The sequence below is a fragment of the Chenopodium album genome, chromosome 6, assembly GCF_948465745.1.
Source record: "Chenopodium album chromosome 6, dcCheAlbu1.1, whole genome shotgun sequence".
Taxonomy (NCBI): Eukaryota; Viridiplantae; Streptophyta; class Magnoliopsida; order Caryophyllales; family Amaranthaceae; genus Chenopodium; species Chenopodium album.
The window spans coordinates 1,200,055-1,222,990 of NC_137839.1; the positions used below are offsets into that span (position 1 = coordinate 1,200,055).

Below are 22,936 nucleotides of genomic sequence, written 5' to 3' on the forward strand. Positions count from 1 at the left end.
GGTCATTTTCGGGTCGGGTCAACTTCGGGTCTCGGGTTAACTTCGGGTCGGGTCGTTTCGGGTCGCGGGTCAACTTTGGGTCGGGTCATCTCAGGTCGGGTCGTTTCGGGTTGGGTCAATTCGGGTTTCGGGTCAAGGTCGGGTCAGTTCCACTTCGGGTCAGGTATGGGTCGGGTCGGGTTAATTCGGGTTTTGGGTCAATTTCGGGTCACTGGTTTCGGGTCGATTTCGGGTCATGGGTCGGGTCATCGGGTCTGGGTCAGGATTGCCAGGTCTAGTTGTGATGATATTTTATGTAGCGTTACTTGCAAGAAGCTTAACACAAGGGGTTAGGATATTTTATATTCTACCTCCGCTTCGCATTACCCGCATTTTCTGAGATATAAAATATTCGTTTATTGCGAGTAAAGCAAAGCAGAGGTAGTATATCCGTTTCTTTTTTAATGCATTAGTTTCTATAAATAATCGAGGGTATTATATAATTAATGAATTCCCTCTATCTCTCATATTACATGATATTTTTTTTTGGTGTTTTACACGGTTCACCTTTGGGCTAATTCGAATACGGGGATCAGTTCTGGGTGGTTAAGTTTCAGTCCCCTCTCAATTGTTGTTGCGGGGAATCGAGCATGAATCCTCCCTACCAAATGCAACCTCAATCACCGCTGCACCAACAACCAATTGGTTCATATTACATGATATGAGGTTGCCTTTGAGTCATGGGATGAGGTGAGTTGAATGAAGTAGATAAAAAGCTAATGAGTCATGCATTGTATAGTTATCAAAATTGTGATTCTAATTTATATTAAGAGAGGCTTTTAAAGTCAAATTGCAAAATTAAATCTACGAACATGTATAATCAAGACGTCATACTGAAATTCCACTGATTTGGCTACATAGTTTGTGTTGGTGGCAGCAAAAAAGTCTATATTTTTGAACGCAAGTTTCCCTACATACCCCGAATTTAGTACTAAATACTAAACTTTCCCACATCACCTTTGAAAGTTGAAGCATGCAAAAGAAGTTCAGATAAATTTCATTAAGCTCTTGAAAAATGCATCAGAATTAAGGCATGCTTCTCACAAGTTACAATATTAGCATAGCACAAAGTAGATTTTTACTAATGCTAATAAATAAAGATTCAAGAAAAATGATAACAATGGAGTTAAATACAAGTCCCTGATTGTCTATTTTAATGGAAAGTTCCATTTATTTCTATCATATTACTGTTATCGAATCAATATTAACTATCAATGAGGAGATATGATGGTCACCAGGCTGCCTTCTATGAATGTTGCTAATTTTGTTGCCAGAGGAGAAGGAATGTTGATCAGCTTGCAAATACAGGTGAACATAGTTGATTCTTTGTAGGCAACTTCATACTTGTCTGAAGTAATTTCCAGAAGTTTTTGCATGCCGGCTGATTTTTGGGTTCTCAATAATAATCCTTTGATCTGCAGGGCTGCATCATAGCAGTCATAAGCGATAATCAGGTTAAGAGCACAAGTTTCAATTTAGAAGAGAGACAAAAGAAACAAAGTTAGCCCAAAAGCACTAAATGAGATTCTGTTATCCATAGTCCATACACAAAACTTGGATAATGCATTGGGTACGTCTGGCAGACATAAACTAAATCTGATTACTTCCAGGTTATAACAACAGTAAAGCTCTCTAAACAACAGATATATTGCAATTATATATGAAGTAACAAGTATAAAGGGGTAGAACTTAAACTCAAAGCCACAAGTTTGTTAAGACAGTCTCCAAAAGTCCCAAGATTAAAGGATCAGATTAATTGTTGTGAAAACAGGTTAGGTCACCCACACTCTAACTACACCTATGGGACGAAAGATTGAAGTGATGCACCGATTCTCAATGTGTAACACACGAATTTGCAATTATATCATCAAAAATTCCAAGTAAAACATCACAAAAGCATTTTATGTAAACAAGCAATCCTACAGCAACTTAGAAAGTCATAATAGAGAAATGATTATAGGACTTATCTTTCCACATGTTTAATTCATCGTCAAAAAGGAAAGTAAAACCGTAAAACAAGGAAAAGAACAACTAATTCACAAAGGAAACTTATCTAAGATGCAGTTACCAAAATCAAGCCAAAAATGTGACAAAGGCATGTTTTAGACACGATTCAATACACCGCTTCAGGTTTTCCCAGGTATAGTGTAAGCTAGGGAAAATTGTGTGCAAGTCTAACTATGCACACATCAGCCATGTGTACACAACTCCCAACTTAACCAAAACAAGTTTCAGACAGCTAAGATCAACGGCACTCTTTGACTAAGGCATCCCTAGCAATGCTCTAGCATCAACACCGAGGCAAAAGAGATTTCTTGAATGTAGAAGATAAAATGAACAATATGACATCTGTTTTATACAAGCAACGAACGAGAACCAATGGTACAACAAGGACCAAAGACATTGTCCAAAAATATCAAACTCATATATCTCCTCATATGTCACATATTCACATTCACAAGGCCCTCAACAATGACCAAATCCATTAGTGATGCACATATCCTTACAAATTGGAAATTACTACCTCCGTACAACAAGCAGTCCCGTTAACTGTTACACGAACATGACTGTTATTTTGGGAGGAAGCAAACTTTCCAAATTATGTAAGTAGACTAAACCTGATCAACTTAGCAGTTGAAATAAGGCCATCACAAAACTTTTCTAAGGTTTAAAATATAAAGATGTAAACGGTGATGGACAAGTGATATGTAAGACGATTATGTTCTTCTAAAATTTGGGAAAAGATTATTTGGCATCTGGTGGTCCACTGGTTCCTAAGAAGTGCTTCCTGTACTGAGTCATAATCCTGTGATTTAGAAACCAAGATATGTGCTCAGGATGAGTCTGTGGTATAGATTCAGCATTAAGAAAGCCTCCTGGTTATAACCAGAGACGTGTTCTCTAGCATGGTTACACTGGAATTACAAGTCTACTTTTAAGAATTATAACTGTTCAGATATGGCAGAAGCAAGAACATGACTGCCTGAGTAGGTCATATCGTGATAGTGAATTTTAACCCGTCTTAGGTATTGTTTGTAATATACTTATGTAGTTTTTTCTCTTTATTTTACCCTTCTTTAGCCTATTTTCAGTTTAATTCTAATTTGTTATTCTTTTAAGGAAGAAATGACACTGATGCCTATTTTCAGTTTAATTCTAATTTGTTATTCTTTTACGGAAGAAATGACACTGATGCCAAATATTGGCGGTCTGCTCACAATAATCCAATCCATAGATTATCTCAAAAATAATACCAATTATTAGGGATGTCTTTTCGGAATGGTCTAGTATGAAGTTACAATTAGTAACCAGTTCTACAGCTATTTTATTTGTTTTACACGTTTTTTTTCACATCACTTTCTCCTTCATCCTCCCAGCCAGCTACCAGCTCACCACCTCCTATTTACTCTTCCATGTTCAGTAAATTCCGCTTCTACCCACACACCCAACCAGCCACCATTTCCTGCTCCGCACAACCACCACATCCTCCTAATATTAAACCCAACCACGATGTTGCCATAAGTATAAGCTTTGCTTACTTAGCATTAAAGCCTATTGCATAAAAGGAGCTAATTGGTAACCCATTTTCTCCTTACATTTCCTGAGAGTAATAATTATTTTGGGTAGTGGAAGTGGAACAAATGTTAGCTAGATGTGACTCACTCTATATATTTTGACTTCTTGACCCAACTTTTGCTTTGGAAGAAAATTATTATTGGTGTTTTATGATGAGAGCTCATTTTATATTCCAACTTCTAACTAATTTAAGATTACTTTACAATGACTACATCACTACAACAAACTTGTATCCATTGTATACTGTTACCAGGGTGGTTACATAACTTACATTTATTCTGTGTATCTAAGGCATAACTATTTGTCTATTTATACATTTGAGTGATTTGACTAACCCACTAGATTCCAGTTCTTCATAAATTTACTCCATTCTCAGCCCATGCCATTTTATTAACTTATTACAGACTTGCTGTAAATCTCCAAAATTAGTTTCCTATATTATGTAAATTTTTATATGGTCGATCATTAATTCATTTACTCAAATGTATGAATGCTAATGATTTAGACAAAATACTTAAACACTATAATTAAAAGATTACAATGGTACAAATTTGTTATAGCTATAGTAAAATTATTCTTTAAAACACATAATAAATTTAGAAGTAAAAAGAGAACAAAAATGAGTTCCTATTTCCCATTACAAAATACTATTACATGAATTTTCTTTCCAAAGCAAAAGAGTGGTGTCAAGATTTCAAAATGATGATATCACCTGGTACTGAAATTGGTGTTGATTGGATATCCTGCCAATTTAGGTTCCAAAAAATTGAGAATCAAAACCAGAATTGAATAGGTTCCTAAATATTTTTTATTTAATTCCTAACCTTAGATTTTTGCTCACCCCTAGAATAACTGCCAAACAGTTGTCTCACATCCACTACGGCACTACCCCAAAAAAATTATTGATTCATACCATACAAATGGTCACAAAAATGACTTAAACATGACACAAGATTTTTTCATGTATAAACCGTAAACCTTCTTCACTTGAGACTTGAGGGCACCAAATCTCAGTCATTATCATTTGATAAGGGCAAATTTCAATTCGAAAAGGTCAAATCTGAGTAAATCATGACTTCGTAGAAAAAGATTGTTTTAGTACGGCAAATATCGTTTCAGTGATTTAGAACCCTGTACAGAATGGCCACATCACCACAGTACGGAAGCATTTTCAAACCATGGCATGCTGTGGGGGGATGGGGTCTGTTGGGGTTCCAATGATGGTGCCCCATATAAGGTGGCAGAGTTCTTCTTGATGCTAACCGAAGGAGGTATTTTTATTCATTTTCCTCGATTGAACCAAATAACCCCTTAGCATAATTCTAATGACTAATTAGTGTAATATTCATAGTTACATAAAATCAGTGTTTCTTGACAGTTAAAAGTATCAACTTCGAATAATATCATGAATATAGCTTTTATTAGATTTTCAAAATACATACTTGTATATACATATTGGCTGCTATATGTAAAAAGCAAAATAATAGGGGGTACAAAACACGCTACAACATACCTCCACTTCGTAACTTTATGCTGTTAAAGCACGAAATATTAGACCACTCACTTCATATTCCAGGAATTTCCCCGAAGCTGCTATAGATGCAATGGTCACACTAACAAGTCAAATATCATACGTGTTAGTCAAGTTGACAAAATTAAAATTCCATGACAGTAAACAGAAGTAGAAAGATACGCACCTGCAGGGAATAGTGAAACCAGTCACATCACATTCAGAAGCAATAATATTACTTCCCTTTAGTGCTTCCACAATCCTTTCCACTTTAGCAATCAGCCAATAATAGGCTTCTTCAGAAAATTTTGTTTCAATTGCTTCATTGTTCAGTTTCCCATTAATATGTTACTTTGTAGACTGCTTGGATACCTTCTCCAAGAAATATAAAATAAAATCAAACTAGGAAGAACCACAGGTGCAAGCCTCACAACAAACACACGTTAAGAATTCCTTTGTCAGTCATCAAGCACTCATGTCATTATTACATAAAGAAGCCATTATCATCCAGACTGATAAACACATCAACAAGTCACAGTGTGGAAGACCCATATTCTTCAAACAGAATCTTCTAGTAAGTCAAGGCATCATAGCTCAACATCACCGGACTTATCATTTGCTGCATTAGTTCCTAACTCGACCCTAGGCTTAGCAGAAAGCCCTTTGGCCAGCATCTCTTCATCATACTGCCTTGCATTATCCACCATACCCTTTTGCAGCAAAGCATCAATCAATGCATTGTAAGCAGCCTCATTGGGACTACAACCAAGTTCTTTCATTTTATCCCAAACAATATAAACAGGGCGAAGAAATCCCCACCTCCCAAATTTTCTCATTAGCATCACATAAGTATCCATCCTCGGAGTAACCCCACTTTCTAACATCTTCTCAAATAACCTTAGCATCTCCTTTGGCCTAACAAGACAGCGAAAAAAACAGTGGTAGGAAATTACATCGGGTTCACAACCCATTTTGCGCATCTGATAAAGCATACCATATGCCTCTTTCATCCTCCCATTCTCACACAAAAGCTTAAGAACAGTATTATATGTGACCACATTTGGCTGACATCCTAACTCCTTCATTTCTCTAAGCATACGAATCGAGAAATCAACTCCCTCTTTAAGACCAATAGCATGAATAACCGTATTATATGCCACGACATCCAATTGCATTCTCATCCTCCTCATATCCTTATACATTTTCAGAGCTTTCCACGGCTTCCCACACTTACATTGCACATCCATATAAATCGAATACGTCACCAAATCTTTCCGAACCCCTTTCTTATCCATCTCCTCCCAAAACTCCCTACACTTACCCCACCACCCCATCTTTGCATACCCTCGAAGCATCATATTACAAACTTTCGTCTCACTCACAAATTTAACAAACGATTGCCTCTTAACCCACAAATCTTCCGCTTCAATCACATGTTTATACTCACAAAGTGCATCAATCAAATTACAAAACGATGTCTCATCCTTCAAATTAAACTCCCCTAATCTATCATAGATATCAATTGCTTCATTAACATAATGAGCAGATATATAACGTTTAAACATTATACGAAAAGTGGTATAATTAGGCATAGAAAATGGATGTTTTCGCATGATTTCAATAAATTCCCAACATTTATCAAACTCAAAAAACTTACCCAGAATATCAATCATAGAATTGTAAGTTTCTGTATTATGCTGGAACCCACAATTGGTTTCGACCCAGTTGAAAAATTCAAGTGCCCGATTAAAGTCATTGTTGTATGATGATAGGGTTTCACAAACAGTGATGAAATCCAGAGGTTTTGGGGAAGATGGGGTGTTAAAATTAGGGTTTTTAGAGATGGGTTTTGGGGGATTAGCAGCAATTTGATGAAAAGAGTGGGATTTGACATAGTAGGTATTGGGGATGGAATGAATTAGAAGCTCTTGCAAAGTGTTGGAAACAAGAAAGAGATTTGATAACAGGTTTTTGGGTCTCTTCATTCCTGATTATCAACAAGTTTGCTTCAGTATGAGACCTTGCAGGTTGCTGTATTTCACTATTTGTAGTAACTAGTAAGGGGAATAGTGATAGTGTCGAGTTTATAACGTTTATGATTGAGTCATTGACAATGTTACTTGGACTCGGATACGACACGGGTACGTGTTTAAATGTTCGACTCGGCTATTTTGTAAATAATTTCTATGATTTTGAACTAAAATTAAGTGTCCAAGTATTAAGGATCCGGCACTGATTCTTTAGGTAAAATGAAGAGTCCGAGTAACATAGATTGAGTGTGTATTTTAAATAGTGTGAGAGTAACATGGTAAGGTAATAAAAAGGGTTTGCTAAAAATAGAATAAAGTAATAGCGACTAGCGAGTTTGAACTTTTTGGTTTGGGGTTTCTGGTTTAGTTCTAGAAGGGCTTTCTGGTTTAGTTCTGTTATTCATGTGAGTTGATGAGCTACTAGTAGTAGCAGAAGAGAAGTTCATAATATCATAAAATGTATTATTTGCAACGATTTGAAATAAAGTAGAGAGGAAAAATGTCTAAATCATTACAAATAATATATAACAGAGGTAGTATTAATATGCAATTTGGTTGTGTATCAAGTCTCCTTTTCAAGCACCATCATCCCAAAATTTGTAGATGAGTTATGCATGTTTCTAAAGGAGTTGCAGCAATTTTCAAAGAATTGTCTTATGCTAATGTCTTGAGCTACCTAACATTAGAGCAAGGCCTTTTGCTCATCCCAAATTCTCAATAACTGTTGAAGATGAAACAGTACTTTAAGATTCTTTCTTGAGCTACCTTACATTAGAGCAAGGAGCTAGATCACTATCCAAGTATGAAACATTATTCTGTAAATACCAAGTTAATCTGTAGACCTTTTTCACCTTGCCCAGCCTTACCCTAGGTCAGAGAACCAGTTTTTGCATCTCCATTCTCTGTACAGTACCATAGTCCATCTCATCTGTAAGCTTTTTAGTTTTTTACCTTGCCCCAACCGTGTTGGATACGTATATTCATTCAAGTGTCAAACTCAATTCGTTCAAGTGTCATTGTCAATTAGTGACCATACTCTTGTCAAAGTGTCGAGAATTTAATAGAGATGCATGTACATCAGGTAAATTGAAGAGTCTTCATAACATAGGCTGCATAATATAATGTATTACATATATGTTGTATACTTGTATGTAACAGTTGTGTATTCATACAGGAATTCACCTAAGAATTACAGTTAAAGAATCATCGAAAGGAAAATAATATACGCTGTGAATCTTAGTCACAACCCAACGAAGATAGTAGTTCATGTTCAGTCAAATAGTGGATGCCATAGCACCCAAAAGAATCTAGGATCTAACTACACTTAGGTAAAGCTGATGAATCCGCTGTACAAATGGGATGAACCAATACTCAAGTAACTGGCATAATAACGTAATGCTGGCTGCTGCATACACCTGCTACGAACAGAAATTATAGGTAAGAATGTTGTGAATGAACTAGTGAATTTCATTTCCTAGAAGCGAAATACATTTAAGTGCGAGGCAAGGATTGGGGAAGGCATACGACTCGACTTATACCTTCTAGTGAGAAATGTGTTTCCTGGCAAAAACTTTCCACACTTTGTCCACAGTCTGCACAAAATCAAACGAACCATAGTCAGAAGAAAAATTAACACCAGAAAGAGATGCAGCCAAAAGACTCAAGGAAAGTGTAAATACCATACCTTCATATATCTACCATAATATTTTTGCTTAAGTTGGGTTTTAAGTTGGTGTTTCAGTAAACGAAAACGATTTGTTTCTGGTATTAAGGTCACTGAGACATAATGCTGTTTACAAGGGTATGGCAAGATTTTCTGCAGTGCCCATTTTGCAGTTAATGGAGAGAGAGTTTGTCGAGCCCTGGTTCTCGCTTTGTCTAGTAACTGCATATAAATTAAAAAAAGAAAAAGATAGGATAACAAATCATTAAGATGCACCATACAGCAGTAAGACATTAACAGAAAACTGAGCTCCTGTGGTCATTTTTTGTTTTGCTGGATGTTCTTACAACCACAGTAAGCACAGATAATCAAGTTTGATTTTACTCCTAACATTTTAACCAAAACTAAAGTGACTAGAGTGACTTCCAAGTTCCACTCCAAATTTTATACTGTGTATAGGGAACAACTTGATCATACTTTTGAACTTTTAAGTTTAAAGAGAAGCCAATGGAAGATAAACAAATGGTAAATGCCATGATTTCACTTTTAGCAGAAGAGGGGACCATAGACAAAATAGGTAAATATATGTAAAGATTTCAGCTCAAATAGATATCGACCTGAAATGTAGATTCCAGATTATTATCAGTATACAACCTCGAACGGTAGCTCTTCAAAATTTGAAAAAGCCAAAATATATTTTCCTGAAAGAAAGCAAAGATGAACCACTTAGAAAAGGGCACAGGTTTCTCACAAGAGAAGAACTATTATATACATAAAAAGAGTACTCATATAGGCAGTATAGTCATTGAACTGTAATGGACTAACTCCAAATGACTAACTATATTGGCCGTGAATCTCAATTGTGGTGAAGCATTAAGAAAAAATTGGTATACAGATAGCAGATAAATGAAAAAATATCTATGTTATAATAGGGTAAAGCCTGGCATATCAAGGACCTCCTACCCTGCCCTGGGCAAGAGCTTTTGAAGAGTCATTAACATAATATTGAACATTGACATGGGAGTAGGTAAGATAAGATGGATCATAAGGCTTATTACTTCTTTTAGCCACATAAGATAAATAAGAGAATAATAATGCAGTAAATAAGAAAAGCATGGACATCAAAACTGAAGTATATGCAAGATGTGTAAGTTTTGTCATTAAGGAAAAACCTGAAGTTCATTTTCATGGTCCCTCTGTTCAATTTCAAGCACAGTGGAAACATCTTCTTCTGAAGGTCCATGCTCTTGCAGACGCAGTGTCTCATCTAAAGCAATATCAACCTGCATGCCAAGAACTTACATAGTCATAAACACATTGTAAAGTGAGCATATGTTTTCTAGGATCACACAAAAGAAAGTACACTCTACACTCACCAGTGCGGAGGAGACATTTGGATCACATGAAAATTCGATGGTTATTTCACCCTCCAAATCAGCAGTTTTTGATGGCTTGCTATATCCAAAGTTAGAATCAACACTTACAGAATATATCTGCACCTCAAAAGAAACTGTGCTTAGATTAATCTAAAATTTAGGAGCCATAATACTTTCTGACATAACCTATTTTACTTGTGCACTAAGGTAAAAAAATAAAATAAATAATCCAGTGTAACTTACCTCTCCATGTTTGAAACGGAGAGCCTGGGTCATTTTGGTCTGAAGAAGCTGGCTCAAAAATGTAGCAAACCACATCTCTTCCAGCTTTACACCAAAAAATGAAAAAAGAAAAGAAATAAAATAACCACCAAAATATGGAATTTGAAAAGGGAAAAAAAATTTATTAGTTATGAATTATGCCGAATTTTAGTAGAGAAGTCTCACATACCAGGGTCTCACTGCACAACTTTATATTCAAAGATATATGGACTGAACACTGCGCTTCCACCATGGGACTTCTAACAATTTCTCTACAGTATAAAATAGCATCTAGAGAATTAAGATTTGGGTGGTGCTAAAAGATTCTAAAAAGAGTCAGATTGTCTTCATGTTGGTGAAATTTGAATTATTGCTGTGCATTATTACCTTACTACGTTTACAGGAGGACTACTAGGTAAGCCTTTAAGGTCTTCCAACTTGAAATGAAAAACAGGTTCAGAAGGCTTTGGGATTCCACCCTACATTTGTAAATAAATACAAACAATGTAATGCTGCAAGTTTGTCAAGATCATGTTTACTTTTATCAGCAAACAAAATATAGGCTTACCAGATACTCTAGTATCAATGGATGAATCATAGCTGGATCAAGATTGCCTATAATCACAACAGTAAATGTCGAGGGGTCTTTAAAGCTACGGTCAAAATATTCACAAGCTTTCTTTGGATCAACTTTTGGAAGATCATTAACAAGCGGTGACTGCAAAAAGGATATGAACACTGCATTATTAAAAATCTGGTATGAGGCATAATATGTGGCTATGTGCAGACAATCATACCTTATAAAAGTAAGAATTTCCATATTTAATTCTTGTCACCCTATTTGTGAAGACACTGTAAGGATCCCTTTCATCTGCTCGAATCATTTCTTCTACTATATGTATCACTCTTTTAATATCGTCTTCATCAGGCTCCACACAGGTCACAAAAAGTTGATAGACAAGCTAGCATGGGGAAAAATAAGAGGTAAAAGTAAAATTAGCTATGCTATAACTGTGATTTGATTGAGTTTAGCAAGAAGCTAGGAAAGTCAGTACTATAAATAAGACGCATGTGATAATTCATCTAATATCCACCATTGCCACACTTGAGGATGAAGAATGGGATTTATTTGGTCATTATTGTTGAAAGTCAATCACTCTAGTATCATAGTAATCTTAGTAATCTTACTATCATTGTGCATCCACAAACTCATAAATGACACCAAAATTTTTAAATCATAAAGGGGAATACAATAACAGACCTGTAATGCAGTTTCTAGATCTGAAGGTGAACAATCACCTATGAAACTTCTAGTATATGCGCTAAGCTCTGTGTAGACACCAGCTCTCTTGCCAGCCAACATATCCTCTAAAACAGTTGGTTTATAACCAAACTGGCCAATCTCTCCAGTAATACTTGAGCTTAAAATGCAAGAAAGAAAATCACTTTCTGAAAGTTCTGAATAACCTCCATAAGAATATCCTTTAAAGATAACCTGTCAAACGAATACCTTTAAGAATATAGTACTAGCAGATGAAATTTTTATGATGGTAAATTTCAGTTACTCCTCTTACAATTGAATAGTTATATAACTATATTCTTATATATGAATACAAGAAATCAGTATATAACACATGATTGACAGAGAAGAAGGTGACACAATTACACAATACTGATAAACATCAGGGGAGTAATAAGATTACTTCAAATAGATGAAAATTGGAGAAATGGAGTCTTTTTAAGTATAGTGCTTCACTTTGAATCTATGCAGACTTTGTCAAATCCCATTTTGTTGTTACTCTTTCAAAGTTCTTAAAATCCCAAGGACAGTAGACCAAGAATATACAATTTTTTATACAGCCACGGGCCACATGCTTATATCAGTCTCTTTTTCTATTTTTGATTTTTAAGCCTTTTTTAATTAATCAAAGGCTTAATGCTCCTTTTCCTTCTGATTTTTAAAAGAGAGAAGGCAGAGGGAAGGTAGGGAAATCACAATTATTTAAGAACTTAGTAAAAACAATGAATGACAATAGTAAAATATCTTGTGAGTTGTGACATCACATACAATTATTCTGTCCTCCTAACTCCATACACAAGTTACTCAATTATCAGGGGATCCTAAATTTTTAATCATGTCTTAGTTAATCATGTAATGGCTCCACTCAGATATGTAGGTTGGGCTATCAGGTTAAGACAATGACAAGGCCTGATAGCATCAAGGGCTGTAGGATGATACTCAAAGATGTAATCATCAATTTCCAACAATGATCGTATTTATGGATTTATATCACCCTCCTCTGGCATATTATGTAAATAAGAATATTGCAATACCTGTCGGTATGCATGATATGCAAGAGATAAAGAGTTTATGGATTTTACAGCATTATAGACTAGTAGTTTAAGTTATACCTGGTCATTCTTGAAATCTGTACATTTGTAGCAAACCTTCATTCCATTTGACAGAACTAATTCAGTAACTCCAATATCTTGATATTCAGATTTTTCCACAACTTTCCTGAATAAACAGAAGACCTGGAGTTGAATTAAAATTGCCTAAACTACCACAACTGATAAAGGTATCATATAGCAGCAAGAATTTTGATTTATTGGGCAAGATCTGCAGCACACAGATGGACAATAACCACTCATACTTACTAGGCCTAAAGCAGCATTGTTGTTTAATGAACCTAGAAACCTACAAATCCAAAATCATAATAAAGCTACTTGGTGAGGAAATAGAATACAATGGACTCCAGTCATCGTATTTTATACCATTAAAAGATACCATAGGATAGAGTAATAGGCCAAAATGTCCAAAACGAGACTGCTTTTCTCCAATAAAATCTAATCACAGCAGATTTTAGATCTTGTTGCTTCCATTTTCAATCATTGATAATATATTCAGATGACTAATATTGCCAGCCTTACTTAGCCCTAACTCACATAAAAACTCTACTTTTGTGTCTTGTACTCTCTAGCCAGAAGTAAAAGATATTACATAGAGGAAATTCGATGATAGCTTCTAATGCAGCATGCTTTAGTGTGAAACTCACCCCGGATTTGGCTTCACCTGAACAACTTCTTCTGGAATGATATCATCCTCCCAAGGAGAAATTTTTCCTTCCTCCTCAAGAGAATTTGTCTCTGACACGAGATCCTTAAGATCTTTCTCTGTTACTGTGGCTCGAGGTTCAGTTATAATTATAACAGAACTTTCTGACATTTGTAACTTCTCAGAATAACTGGAAACCTCTGATGCTGATAACTCTGCTCGGATTTGATAGATTGTATGAGACTTTATCTCCAGAAGATAGAAAAACCAGAAAACTTAAGCATTTGATCTGGACTTACGAGGTAGAATACTTTTAAAAAGCTGAGCCTCAAACTCAAGCCCAAGAACAGCTTCATCTCGAAGAAAATGCTGAACGACATACAGGAATTGGTAAGGTGGTAGACAGCAGAAAAGCAAAAGATATAAATTGGTAAAAGCTGAGTTTGAAATATATATATATAGGAGAAAAACAGAAGAACTGCTTTTACCTGCAGATACTGATACCGCCAGGTGCTTGATTGCATTTTCTCACGCTCTAAATAAGCAGACTCCATTTCTGCCATGATATTGGCACAGGCAATTGATATCTCACGCTCAGAGAAATCATGTGACCTAACCCTTGCAAGCTGAAATAAAATGAATCAGATAATCATTCAACTAGCCAGGGCAATACACACATGATCATAGACACATACCTCAGTTAGCACTGATGTCAAGGCTTCAAGTATACTTTTTTCTTTGCAAGATGAAGATATTTGGACGGCTTTAACTGGACGAACCAACTCCACTTCTGCAGCGGAGCATACAAAAAAGGGTGGATTCTTTCTCCGAGATATTTTAGTGAATCTACGGTTCAAAGCTGAACGGAACACTACTCCAATGAGCCAGTCTTTATAGTCTCTTACAGTCTCAGGCTCATCATTTAACATCTTCCAATTTATCTCCACTGTAGTCTGTTGTCAACAAACATAGACCACATCAAAAGATACAGTCAATTGGCATTTTAAGTTATTTAATTATAGAGACAAAGTACTAACTCCTGATGCTTCTGGTTCAACTAAGCACGAAAACCGTGTTTCACCGTGAAATGGAATCTTAGGCTCTGGGGAATTTATTTGAGGCTCTGCTGAATTAATATGGCCGAATTTCTGGGCTATCAACTCAACAACACTCTGAGAGAGATCAAGCAGATAAGTAAATTTATTCAAAGCTAATTTTGTTCAGAAAACAAAACTAATCAATTATCTTCATAAGATTAAAGAGATGTAACCTCTGTATTAGGAAAGTCGCCAACTGCTATTACTGCCATTCTCGGTAAATTGTACCACTTCTTATAAAATTGCTTTGCAATCTTTGCAGGAGCTGACCGAATCACACTTTCCAACCCAATTGGCAAACGGTCTGCATACTGTGTCCGACCAAAGTACCAACACATATATATTTCAAACTCACATTTTCTAATTGCTAGTATTTCTTGAAATTGAGGAAAAAGATGCAAAGCACAACATACACATAGAAGTTATTTGATAGGATCAACTACTATTACAAAATTATAAGAAAGAAAACTTAAATCAATTATTTAAAAAAATAAATAAAAACAAAAACAAAACAAAAGGTTCCATTAACTATATAATTGTTCAGTAAGCCTTCAAGACCCAACAATGATATAGCTTTAGAAGCAAAAACCAGACTTTATGCAGAACAAAAAAGTTTCACATTACAGATTTCTCCGAACACTGTGAAAGATCTTAGTTATATATGTCAAAAACACTTCCTATGAATACTATCAATGTGGTACAGCCACTACACTACTCTACACTTTTCAGAAGCAAAACTAAGCTGAGTATATTTTGTTGTCATTGTAAGAAATAATATGCACAAAGGGTTCTGCAATTTATTATTAAGATCTACCAATAATAAGATTTAAAAAAAAAAAAATGAAAGCAAAACTATGGGAAATGAGTTACCTTCTAAGACGAAGTCCTCCACATCATCAACACCATAAATAAAAAATGATCAAGCAAGTACACAGGAGCTAGCAATACAATGATTGGGAATCCTCAAACTCCCCCTGCAATCACCCTCCCCTCCCAACCACAACCACCACCACAAATAATTTTTTGGCTATTAACATCAGCAGACTACACATATACGTTGGATAATTTTTGCAAGGGATTGATAGTACAAGATAGATGCTAGTTTGATTCGTGATACACTTAATATTTACAGGATGCATCTACTCTCAGATCATATAACTTTGAGTACTTCATTCACTATTATAACTTCTTCTTTTTTTCATACAGCAAGCCACATTCTACTTTCTTTTCCTTAATTTCAGTTTGCACAAACAATTTCTATTTTTCACATTTCGCAATACTTTTAGATACCAATTGACAGTGCTCTTCAAGAAGCTTCTCATTGCAGTTTATTTACATGATATAAATCACTGGTAAACTACTAGAAAAGAACCCTTAAAGTGGCTTATTTTATCAGAACTTTCTTTATTAATCCAAGTGAAAGGAAAGACAGTATACTCATTGTTCTGTAGTTTCCGAGCTTACCTTGGAACCCTTCATTATTGAAGCAAAGGTTTCTTCTGACAGGCGACCACTAGCATCCCTGCCTTGTCTATATTCTTCAAGGACAGCTCCCCTTTCTTTGTCCAAGTCCTCATCTGAAATCCGAATCTGCAAGTAAATGAAGGAAACACAGAAAATTATTGACATTTGACATTGATATCACAGACTAATAGAGTAGAAGACAGGATGGAAAAAATTGATAGAAACCTCAGAACTAAACTCTGATAAAATGGAAATCGCCTCAGACAATATCCCAGGCTTGTCAATAGGAACAAACAGCTCATAAACAGTCTCATCAAAACTTGTGTAAGCATTTCCACATGCACCAAACTCAGCCCCTATACTTTCCAAGAATTTTACAATATCATGATTTGTGTATTTTTTAGTAGCGCTGAAAGCAAGATGTTCAACTATATGAGCAATTCCTCGTTCATTCTCCTCTTCAAAAATAGAGCTGCCAATATCAAACAAATTTTGTAAATGACTAATGTTCTAAGAGCTTATCAAAGAAGGATAAGCGTCACCCATGACAAAGCTCAAAGGAGAGTTGGACCACTTACAAGCTCAAGTGAGGCTCCGTCCCAAAACCAAGTGGCAATGGGAGAAGTAGCTTCTCGAACTTCTAAAGTATTTATTATCACTTTTCTTCTCTAATGTGTAATAGGTGACAACTAACACATGCAGTATACATAATGGAGCTTAATAACAACGAGAAAAAAAAAAAAAAAAAAAAAAAAAAGACGAAAGCACGAAATAATGTAAAAGATCATTGATCACGCCTACCACCCAGTAACATTTAGGACCTATTTGGCACGAAAATTCTTTTCATTCATCCCCATTTATGTTATTTGATTAACATCAATGAGTAACATTACTAATGAATATTACCATACTCCTCAAACAAACTATGATCAGTTTTAACAGATATAACAGATTCCTTGATTTAAGGGAATTAGTTAGGCTTCAAATGGAAATTCCAAAAGAATATGACAGAAATTTTCTTACATTCTCTATGTAATGAAATCTTGTATAAAGTACATCATAACATCATTTTGTATTCATTCAATCACAAACTCAGTTTTAGTACATTGGAAAAAATTCAATTCTGCTTTTCTTAACAATAACATAAACAAGATTTAATCCTAAGTAAACATGAACAGCATCAAAGTGATGACGTACACATACACGGATACACGTACACCGTACCCACAATATAAACACGTAGACGGGATTTGATCCAAGATCATAAGTACCATTCTCTAAGACTATGCCAACTTTAATCATTCAATAAGGGCATTAGTGGTTTTTCCCCAGAATTTACCATGTTACTCCATACTTTAGTCAAGGACATATTTCATAGTCGTACCGACAAATCACACATGGTACAACCAATCAATAATTTACAAGATAACAACAACGTCTCAAAGTTTATAAGAGTGATATGCATATAGTCGGCATTACTTCTAACAAAGAAAATACAATACCAATCGATATTGTCGTGCATTTCTAAATTAATACTACTTATCATATAATACTATGATTTCAAATTTAATAAAAAAAATATATAATGGACCCCACTAAGCCATTTACAAGACTGAAACCAATAATATTTTATCTTTTTTCAAGAAAATTACTTTGATCAAGAAAATAAATGGGTAATGAAATTAATAATATATACTCCAGTTATTTAGAAGTAAAATTAGAAAAATGGGTAAGAAAACAGACATACCCGACTTTAACAGCAAGAGCAAGAGCAGCTCTCATTTGGGGTTTGGGATTGCAGCGAACATAGTAAGTCAACCCATTTTCCAAGGACCCATATTCAGCTCCAAAAGGGGTCGTATCAAGTCGTTGATCCGGGTCAAAATCGACCCGTTTAAGGGACTTGAACCTGTGTTTCTTGGCCAACTCCTTAGTCTCTTTTGGAAGATGAGCATCCATTATTGTTTTCTCTCTCCTCTTTTTTACAGAAAGAAAGAGGGAAGAATTTGGGAGTGAGTGTTGGTTGATTTTGGGGAATATTTAGAAAAAGGAATATACAATATACTTTGATTTATATAAATAATAATAGTATGTGAAATTGGTAATTTGTAGTTTATTTGTTATGGAACGTGGTTAACACCCTGGATGGTTTTTTTTTTTTAGTATTTGATAGTCAATGACTAATTTTCACATATCAATTATACAAAGTATGAAGTACGGAGTATTAATTTTGTTCGATAAGGTGGGTCGTTTTAAGCGACAAATCGATTTAAGACATATGGAGTGAATTAATTTTTATTTTTACTTTCTTTTTTGAAGGGAATTAACCTTAAACTTGTGAATAGCAAAACCTTATTGTTATGTGTTTGGGCCAAGTCCATTGTCCTAAGCCCATTGACCTGGAATTACAAAAATATCCCTCCATGATCCAGTCCATCATTAGTTAGAGTAAAGTAAGGATTTACCCCTAATCTGTCCAACTAAGCACAACTTCTGCCACTTTAAAGTACATCTATAAATAGCTCTCCAATCATTAATGATGATAACTTTTTCCTAATTCTCTCTCCTTCTCTCTCTACTTTCTCTCTCTAGAAAATACATTCGCTGACTTAAGCATCGGAGGGGCTTTTCCGGGTCACACCCCCGGGGCAGTTAATCTTCTCTCTTTTGCAGGCCGAGTTCTCGGACAGCAAGGCGGAACCAAATGACACTCGGACATTCACTGGACTTAACCTCTAGGACATGCATCTTGATATTATTACCCTAATCTCTAGGAGTATTCTGTTTCCAGGAACATTGTGTATTTTCTGAGAGTGTGGGATAGCTCAAGTGGTTAGAGTTTCCCTCCCGCTTTCAGATGATCCTAAGATTGATTCTCACCCCTGCCTTTTTAGCTCTCTAAACCCAAAAAAAATGTTGTGTATTTTCTAAATATGACAAGAGTTAAATAATAAATATTCAAAAGATCCAATTTCATTATCCTTTTAATAAACCAAAACTTTACAATATTAAAAGATCCGAAATGAAAATCTTAGTTCACTCCCCCCTTGCCCTTTCCCCTCTTCTCTAAAGATGGTTGAGGGTCGTGCCTTGTGTCAAATTCATGTGCTTTGGGTTTGACTTGGCCCAGCGCACAAGCTACTTGTTAGTTCATACCATGATTTAATTTTCAACAAGTTGGCCCAGGCCCACATGTCGATCAGTATGTCACTAACTCGTTGTACTGTGCGAGTTGTACTGTGCCATTCTTGCGAGCCTAGCCAAGTTTCGTTGATTTTAGCACGTTTATCATGTCATATTGGGTCATATCGTGTTATACCTTGTCATGTTTCTCCTATATAAAGGTCCAAAGAATGGAGCGACACACACAATAACATGTCTTACGTGCCATGCCTAGCTAGCTATACCAATCATTCAAGTTGTGCTTTTTTCATGTTATGCCTCAAGCGCCCAATCCAATACTATCTTTACTCTTCTATACTCCGTAGTACGTACTTTCCTCATCCACTCCACTGTTTTTAAGGTACCTAATATTGACAAGGTCATTGTTTTGATTTTATTTCTTGGTGGACCAAAATATTATATCCATGCATCATGCATGATTATTTGTCTATTTTGCTACTATTTGAAATTTCATACATGAACCAAAATATTATAATATGAGTAAATCATCTTCTTGCAACAATAATTTGACGACACTGTCAACTATAACCTTCAATATTTTTTTTATACATTCCAATAAGAATTTGCTAGCCTACAAATAATTCAATATAATGTAATGAATAATTCTACCTTAATTAAAAAATACATTTAATGATTCAAAATAAAAAATTACATTAAAAACCCACTTTTGCCAAATGAATCATCTAAGAGTGAAGCAATCTCACTGATTTTCTCCTCAAGTTTAGAACCAACTACAACATCATCAAAAGATTCAGACAATAAATCCATCCAAAACTCATCTTCTTCACCATTAATCGAAATCGATCCCGAGCTTTTTTGATCAAATTCCACATAACTTGATGATGACCCTGAATAGCTTGAAATCTCTGGAGTCATTGAACCACTACTAGTGTAGCTTAGAGCGGCAACATTTTCTTTACCTTCTCCAACGTCAAAAATGCCACCTTGACCTAATCTTGAACTCATAGTACTTTCATTACCTAGAGTTTGATGATTGAGTGTACTAAAATCTGTATTTTTGTAAGATGAAATCATAGAAATATTATTATTATTCTTGAATTTTTGTGATGATATTTTTTTCTTAAGCTTTGTGTTCCAATAATTCTTCACATCGTTGTCTGTTCTTCCTTGTAAATTCGACGCAATCACTGACCACCTATATAAACATATACATATAAACATACAATATGGTTAGTCCATGAAATATTATTTCAACAAAACAATATTCAAAATAAACTTATGAATGATAGCATTATATAAAAATAAATACTTGTGCATATATATATACCTGCTGCCTATGTTGTGATAAAGTGATAGTATTATGTAATCTTCTTCTTCGGTGAAATTATCATGCCTAATATCCGGTCTAAGATAATTTAACCATCTTAAACGACAACTCTTCCCACATCGATTTAACCCTGTTTCGAAAACATTAGGCTAGCTTAAAACTCGAGGCCTCATGAAATCTAAGATATTAAATATCTATAGGTATAAAAAAATTTAAAGTTACAACTAATATGTAACGGAGGTAGACAGGTAGTATTTAAATTACTTACCGATTTTTTTAGGGAGTGAAATCCAGTTGCCTCCATTTCCATATTTCGCGACAAAGTTTACAAGCATTGTATCTTCTTCAGCAGACCATGGTCCTTTTTTAACCTTAGCTTTGTCACAACATGGTGATCTTCCCATTGTTGTACACTTAGCTTAATTTAATTAACTTTCAAATATCCGGCGACTAAGTAATTTTAGTACTTTGTTTACTCACTAAATGTAATGAAAAAAAAAACTAGGAATATAAGTTGAAGTATGAGACACAAACACTATATGATATACTACGTATTATGTAGTACTTGTATATATATATGAAGACCATGGTTTAATAGTACGGAATTATTGACTAAGTCTGACTATTTTAAAAAAAAATATAGTGTATATGATATATGATTGGAAAACTTCTTTGTTTTTTGGTGAGAATTATATTGAACCAAGTCAAGGAAGATTACATCAGATATAATAAACTTCTTCAAAGTATACAACAACAATGTCATTGCTGATTGTAACACGGATATACAACTGTATTTGGTTTTTTTTTTTGCTAAAGTCAAAACGTATGCTTGTCCCAAAATATCGGAGGGAGAACTACTAATGTGTGAACACATTTTAAACTTGATTGATGTGGTATACTGGTATCGCTAAATCAATCTCGAGTCTTGATAGGTTGAAGAAGATTATTGGCTAGGTTTTAAGAAAATGTACACGCTGAGAAAAATGAGACATTTATATAGGGAAAAAGTTTAAGGCAACTAACAATTATTTTAAACATTGAGTGTAATTAATTTTTTTTTTTAAATTAAAATTTGTATAAAAGCCAAAATAACTCAATAGACTTGTGAGATAGAGTTGCATCTCAATCTTCATAGTGGCCTCTACTCAATAAAATAGCAAGACTGCAAGAGTGTTTGAGTCACTTAGAAGTCAAGAGTAGAATGGTATCAATGAGAATTCCCATCTTTTTATTGTTTAAATCATGTAATTTTCACGAAATCCATATAACGGCTAAGGGCCTGTTTACTTCAGCTTATTTTCAGCTCAATTCAGTTCAGTTCAGCTCCAATCAGTTCAGTTTAGTTCAACTCTAATCAGTTCTGTTCAGTTTAGTTCAGCTTCTAATTTCCTTCTCTCATAAAATGTTCATCAGTTCAGTTAAATTCAATTCAGCTCAGTTTAGTAAATGTGAACAGACCCTAAAACATAAGTTTTGACTAAGGTTACTTCATAATAAAAACTAGCCAAATGCCATAAATTAATTACAGTTCACATTGTTACAGTAGCCTCCATCTTAGCTTCTTATTATGTGACGCTGTCAAGTGTGGACGCAGGGTTCCCTTTCACATTGGAATTCAACAGAAAAATTTTTCAATTAATTACCTTAATGCACGTTTTTGTACAGATTAATCTAAGTATCGCAAGTTTTACCTATTATTACCACAAATTCAAATATTTTTATCTTAATTTGACCATCTCAAATCAACACTTTTATACTTTGTTCTTTAAACAAAATATTAAAATCAAACTTACAGATGTATAAGTTCATACAATAAATGCAACTTGTATTTTTTTAGCCTAATGTAAATGATACTCCGTAAATGTTATTTGGAGGTCAAAGATAGTACTCATGCCTTCCAAGTTCTAACGATGTGGGGATAGGGACACGATATTACCCAAATGTATAACTTTTTTTTCAAAAAAATAAAAAAATAATAATAATAAATAAAATAAAATTGAGGTTAATTGATGGGGTATGCTAAAATTGCTAATTATTAGGACTTCCTCTATCCCATAATACCTTGCTTGTTTTGACTATTATTAGACCCCGTTTACTACACTTTATTTTTGCTGAACTGAAATTATTTTTACTGAACTGAAATTATTTTGCTGAACTTAAATTATTTTTACTGAAATGAAATTATTTTTACTGATTCTATATATTTCCTCTTTGGTGTTACTGATTTTTACTAAACTGAAATTATTTTTACTAAACTGAACTTTTTTTTACTGAACTAAAATTATTTTTGCTGAACTGAAATTATTTTTATTGAACTGAAATTATTTTTAATTAATATTATTTTTTTAAAGTGAAGTGAACAGTATGGCCTTACATATTTAACTAAATATTTTA

The 22,936-nt window shown here is 34.6% G+C and overlaps 1 protein-coding gene and 1 pseudogene across 3 annotated transcripts; both read right to left on the reverse strand.

Moving 5' to 3' along the window:
- Positions 1-1,066: 1,066 nt before the first annotated feature.
- LOC145635516 (pentatricopeptide repeat-containing protein At1g80550, mitochondrial pseudogene) lies at positions 1,067-7,161 on the reverse strand (annotated as a pseudogene). Its single transcript, XR_014113853.1, has 3 exons — positions 5,313-7,161; positions 5,129-5,228; positions 1,067-1,462 (listed from the first exon to the last, which is right to left on the reverse strand). The product of XR_014113853.1 is annotated as a pentatricopeptide repeat-containing protein At1g80550, mitochondrial pseudogene (transcript).
- Positions 7,162-8,232: 1,071 nt separating this feature from the next.
- Positions 8,233-18,417, reverse strand: LOC145635515 (zinc protease PQQL-like). Of its 2 annotated transcripts, none has more exons than XM_081686811.1 (22): positions 17,819-18,417; positions 16,297-16,543; positions 16,072-16,197; positions 14,781-14,918; positions 14,548-14,682; positions 14,206-14,463; positions 13,999-14,136; positions 13,810-13,879; positions 13,512-13,725; positions 12,868-12,973; positions 11,717-11,950; positions 11,253-11,417; positions 11,024-11,173; positions 10,843-10,934; positions 10,646-10,727; positions 10,438-10,521; positions 10,195-10,311; positions 9,991-10,101; positions 9,436-9,519; positions 8,840-9,040; positions 8,694-8,747; positions 8,233-8,570 (listed from the first exon to the last, which is right to left on the reverse strand). In XM_081686811.1, the coding sequence occupies exons 1-21, from the start codon at positions 18,028-18,030 to the stop codon at positions 8,697-8,699; spliced, it is 3,015 nt and encodes a 1,004-aa protein (XP_081542937.1). In that variant the 5' UTR covers positions 18,031-18,417; the 3' UTR covers positions 8,233-8,570; positions 8,694-8,696. The 2 variants fall into 2 exon arrangements, with proteins under 2 accessions (XP_081542937.1, XP_081542938.1); XM_081686812.1 differs by having other exon boundaries at positions 8,233-8,573.
- Positions 18,418-22,936: the final 4,519 nt, after the last annotated feature.

What these genes read in the sequence shown, in the direction of transcription:
- LOC145635515 (XM_081686811.1), bottom strand. Translation starts at nt 18,030, where the DNA reads ATGGATGCTCATCTTCCAAAAGAGACTAAGGAGTTGGCCAAGAAACAC. An exon ending in TTTTAAAAGTATTCTACCTC is followed by an intron (nt 13,726 to 13,809) that starts GTAAGTCCAGAT and finishes AAATCCGAGCAG; the next exon opens with AGTTATCAGCATCAGAGGTT. An exon ending in TCCGTTTCAAACATGGAGAG is followed by an intron (nt 10,312 to 10,437) that starts GTAAGTTACACT and finishes TTTGAGGTGCAG; the next exon opens with ATATATTCTGTAAGTGTTGA.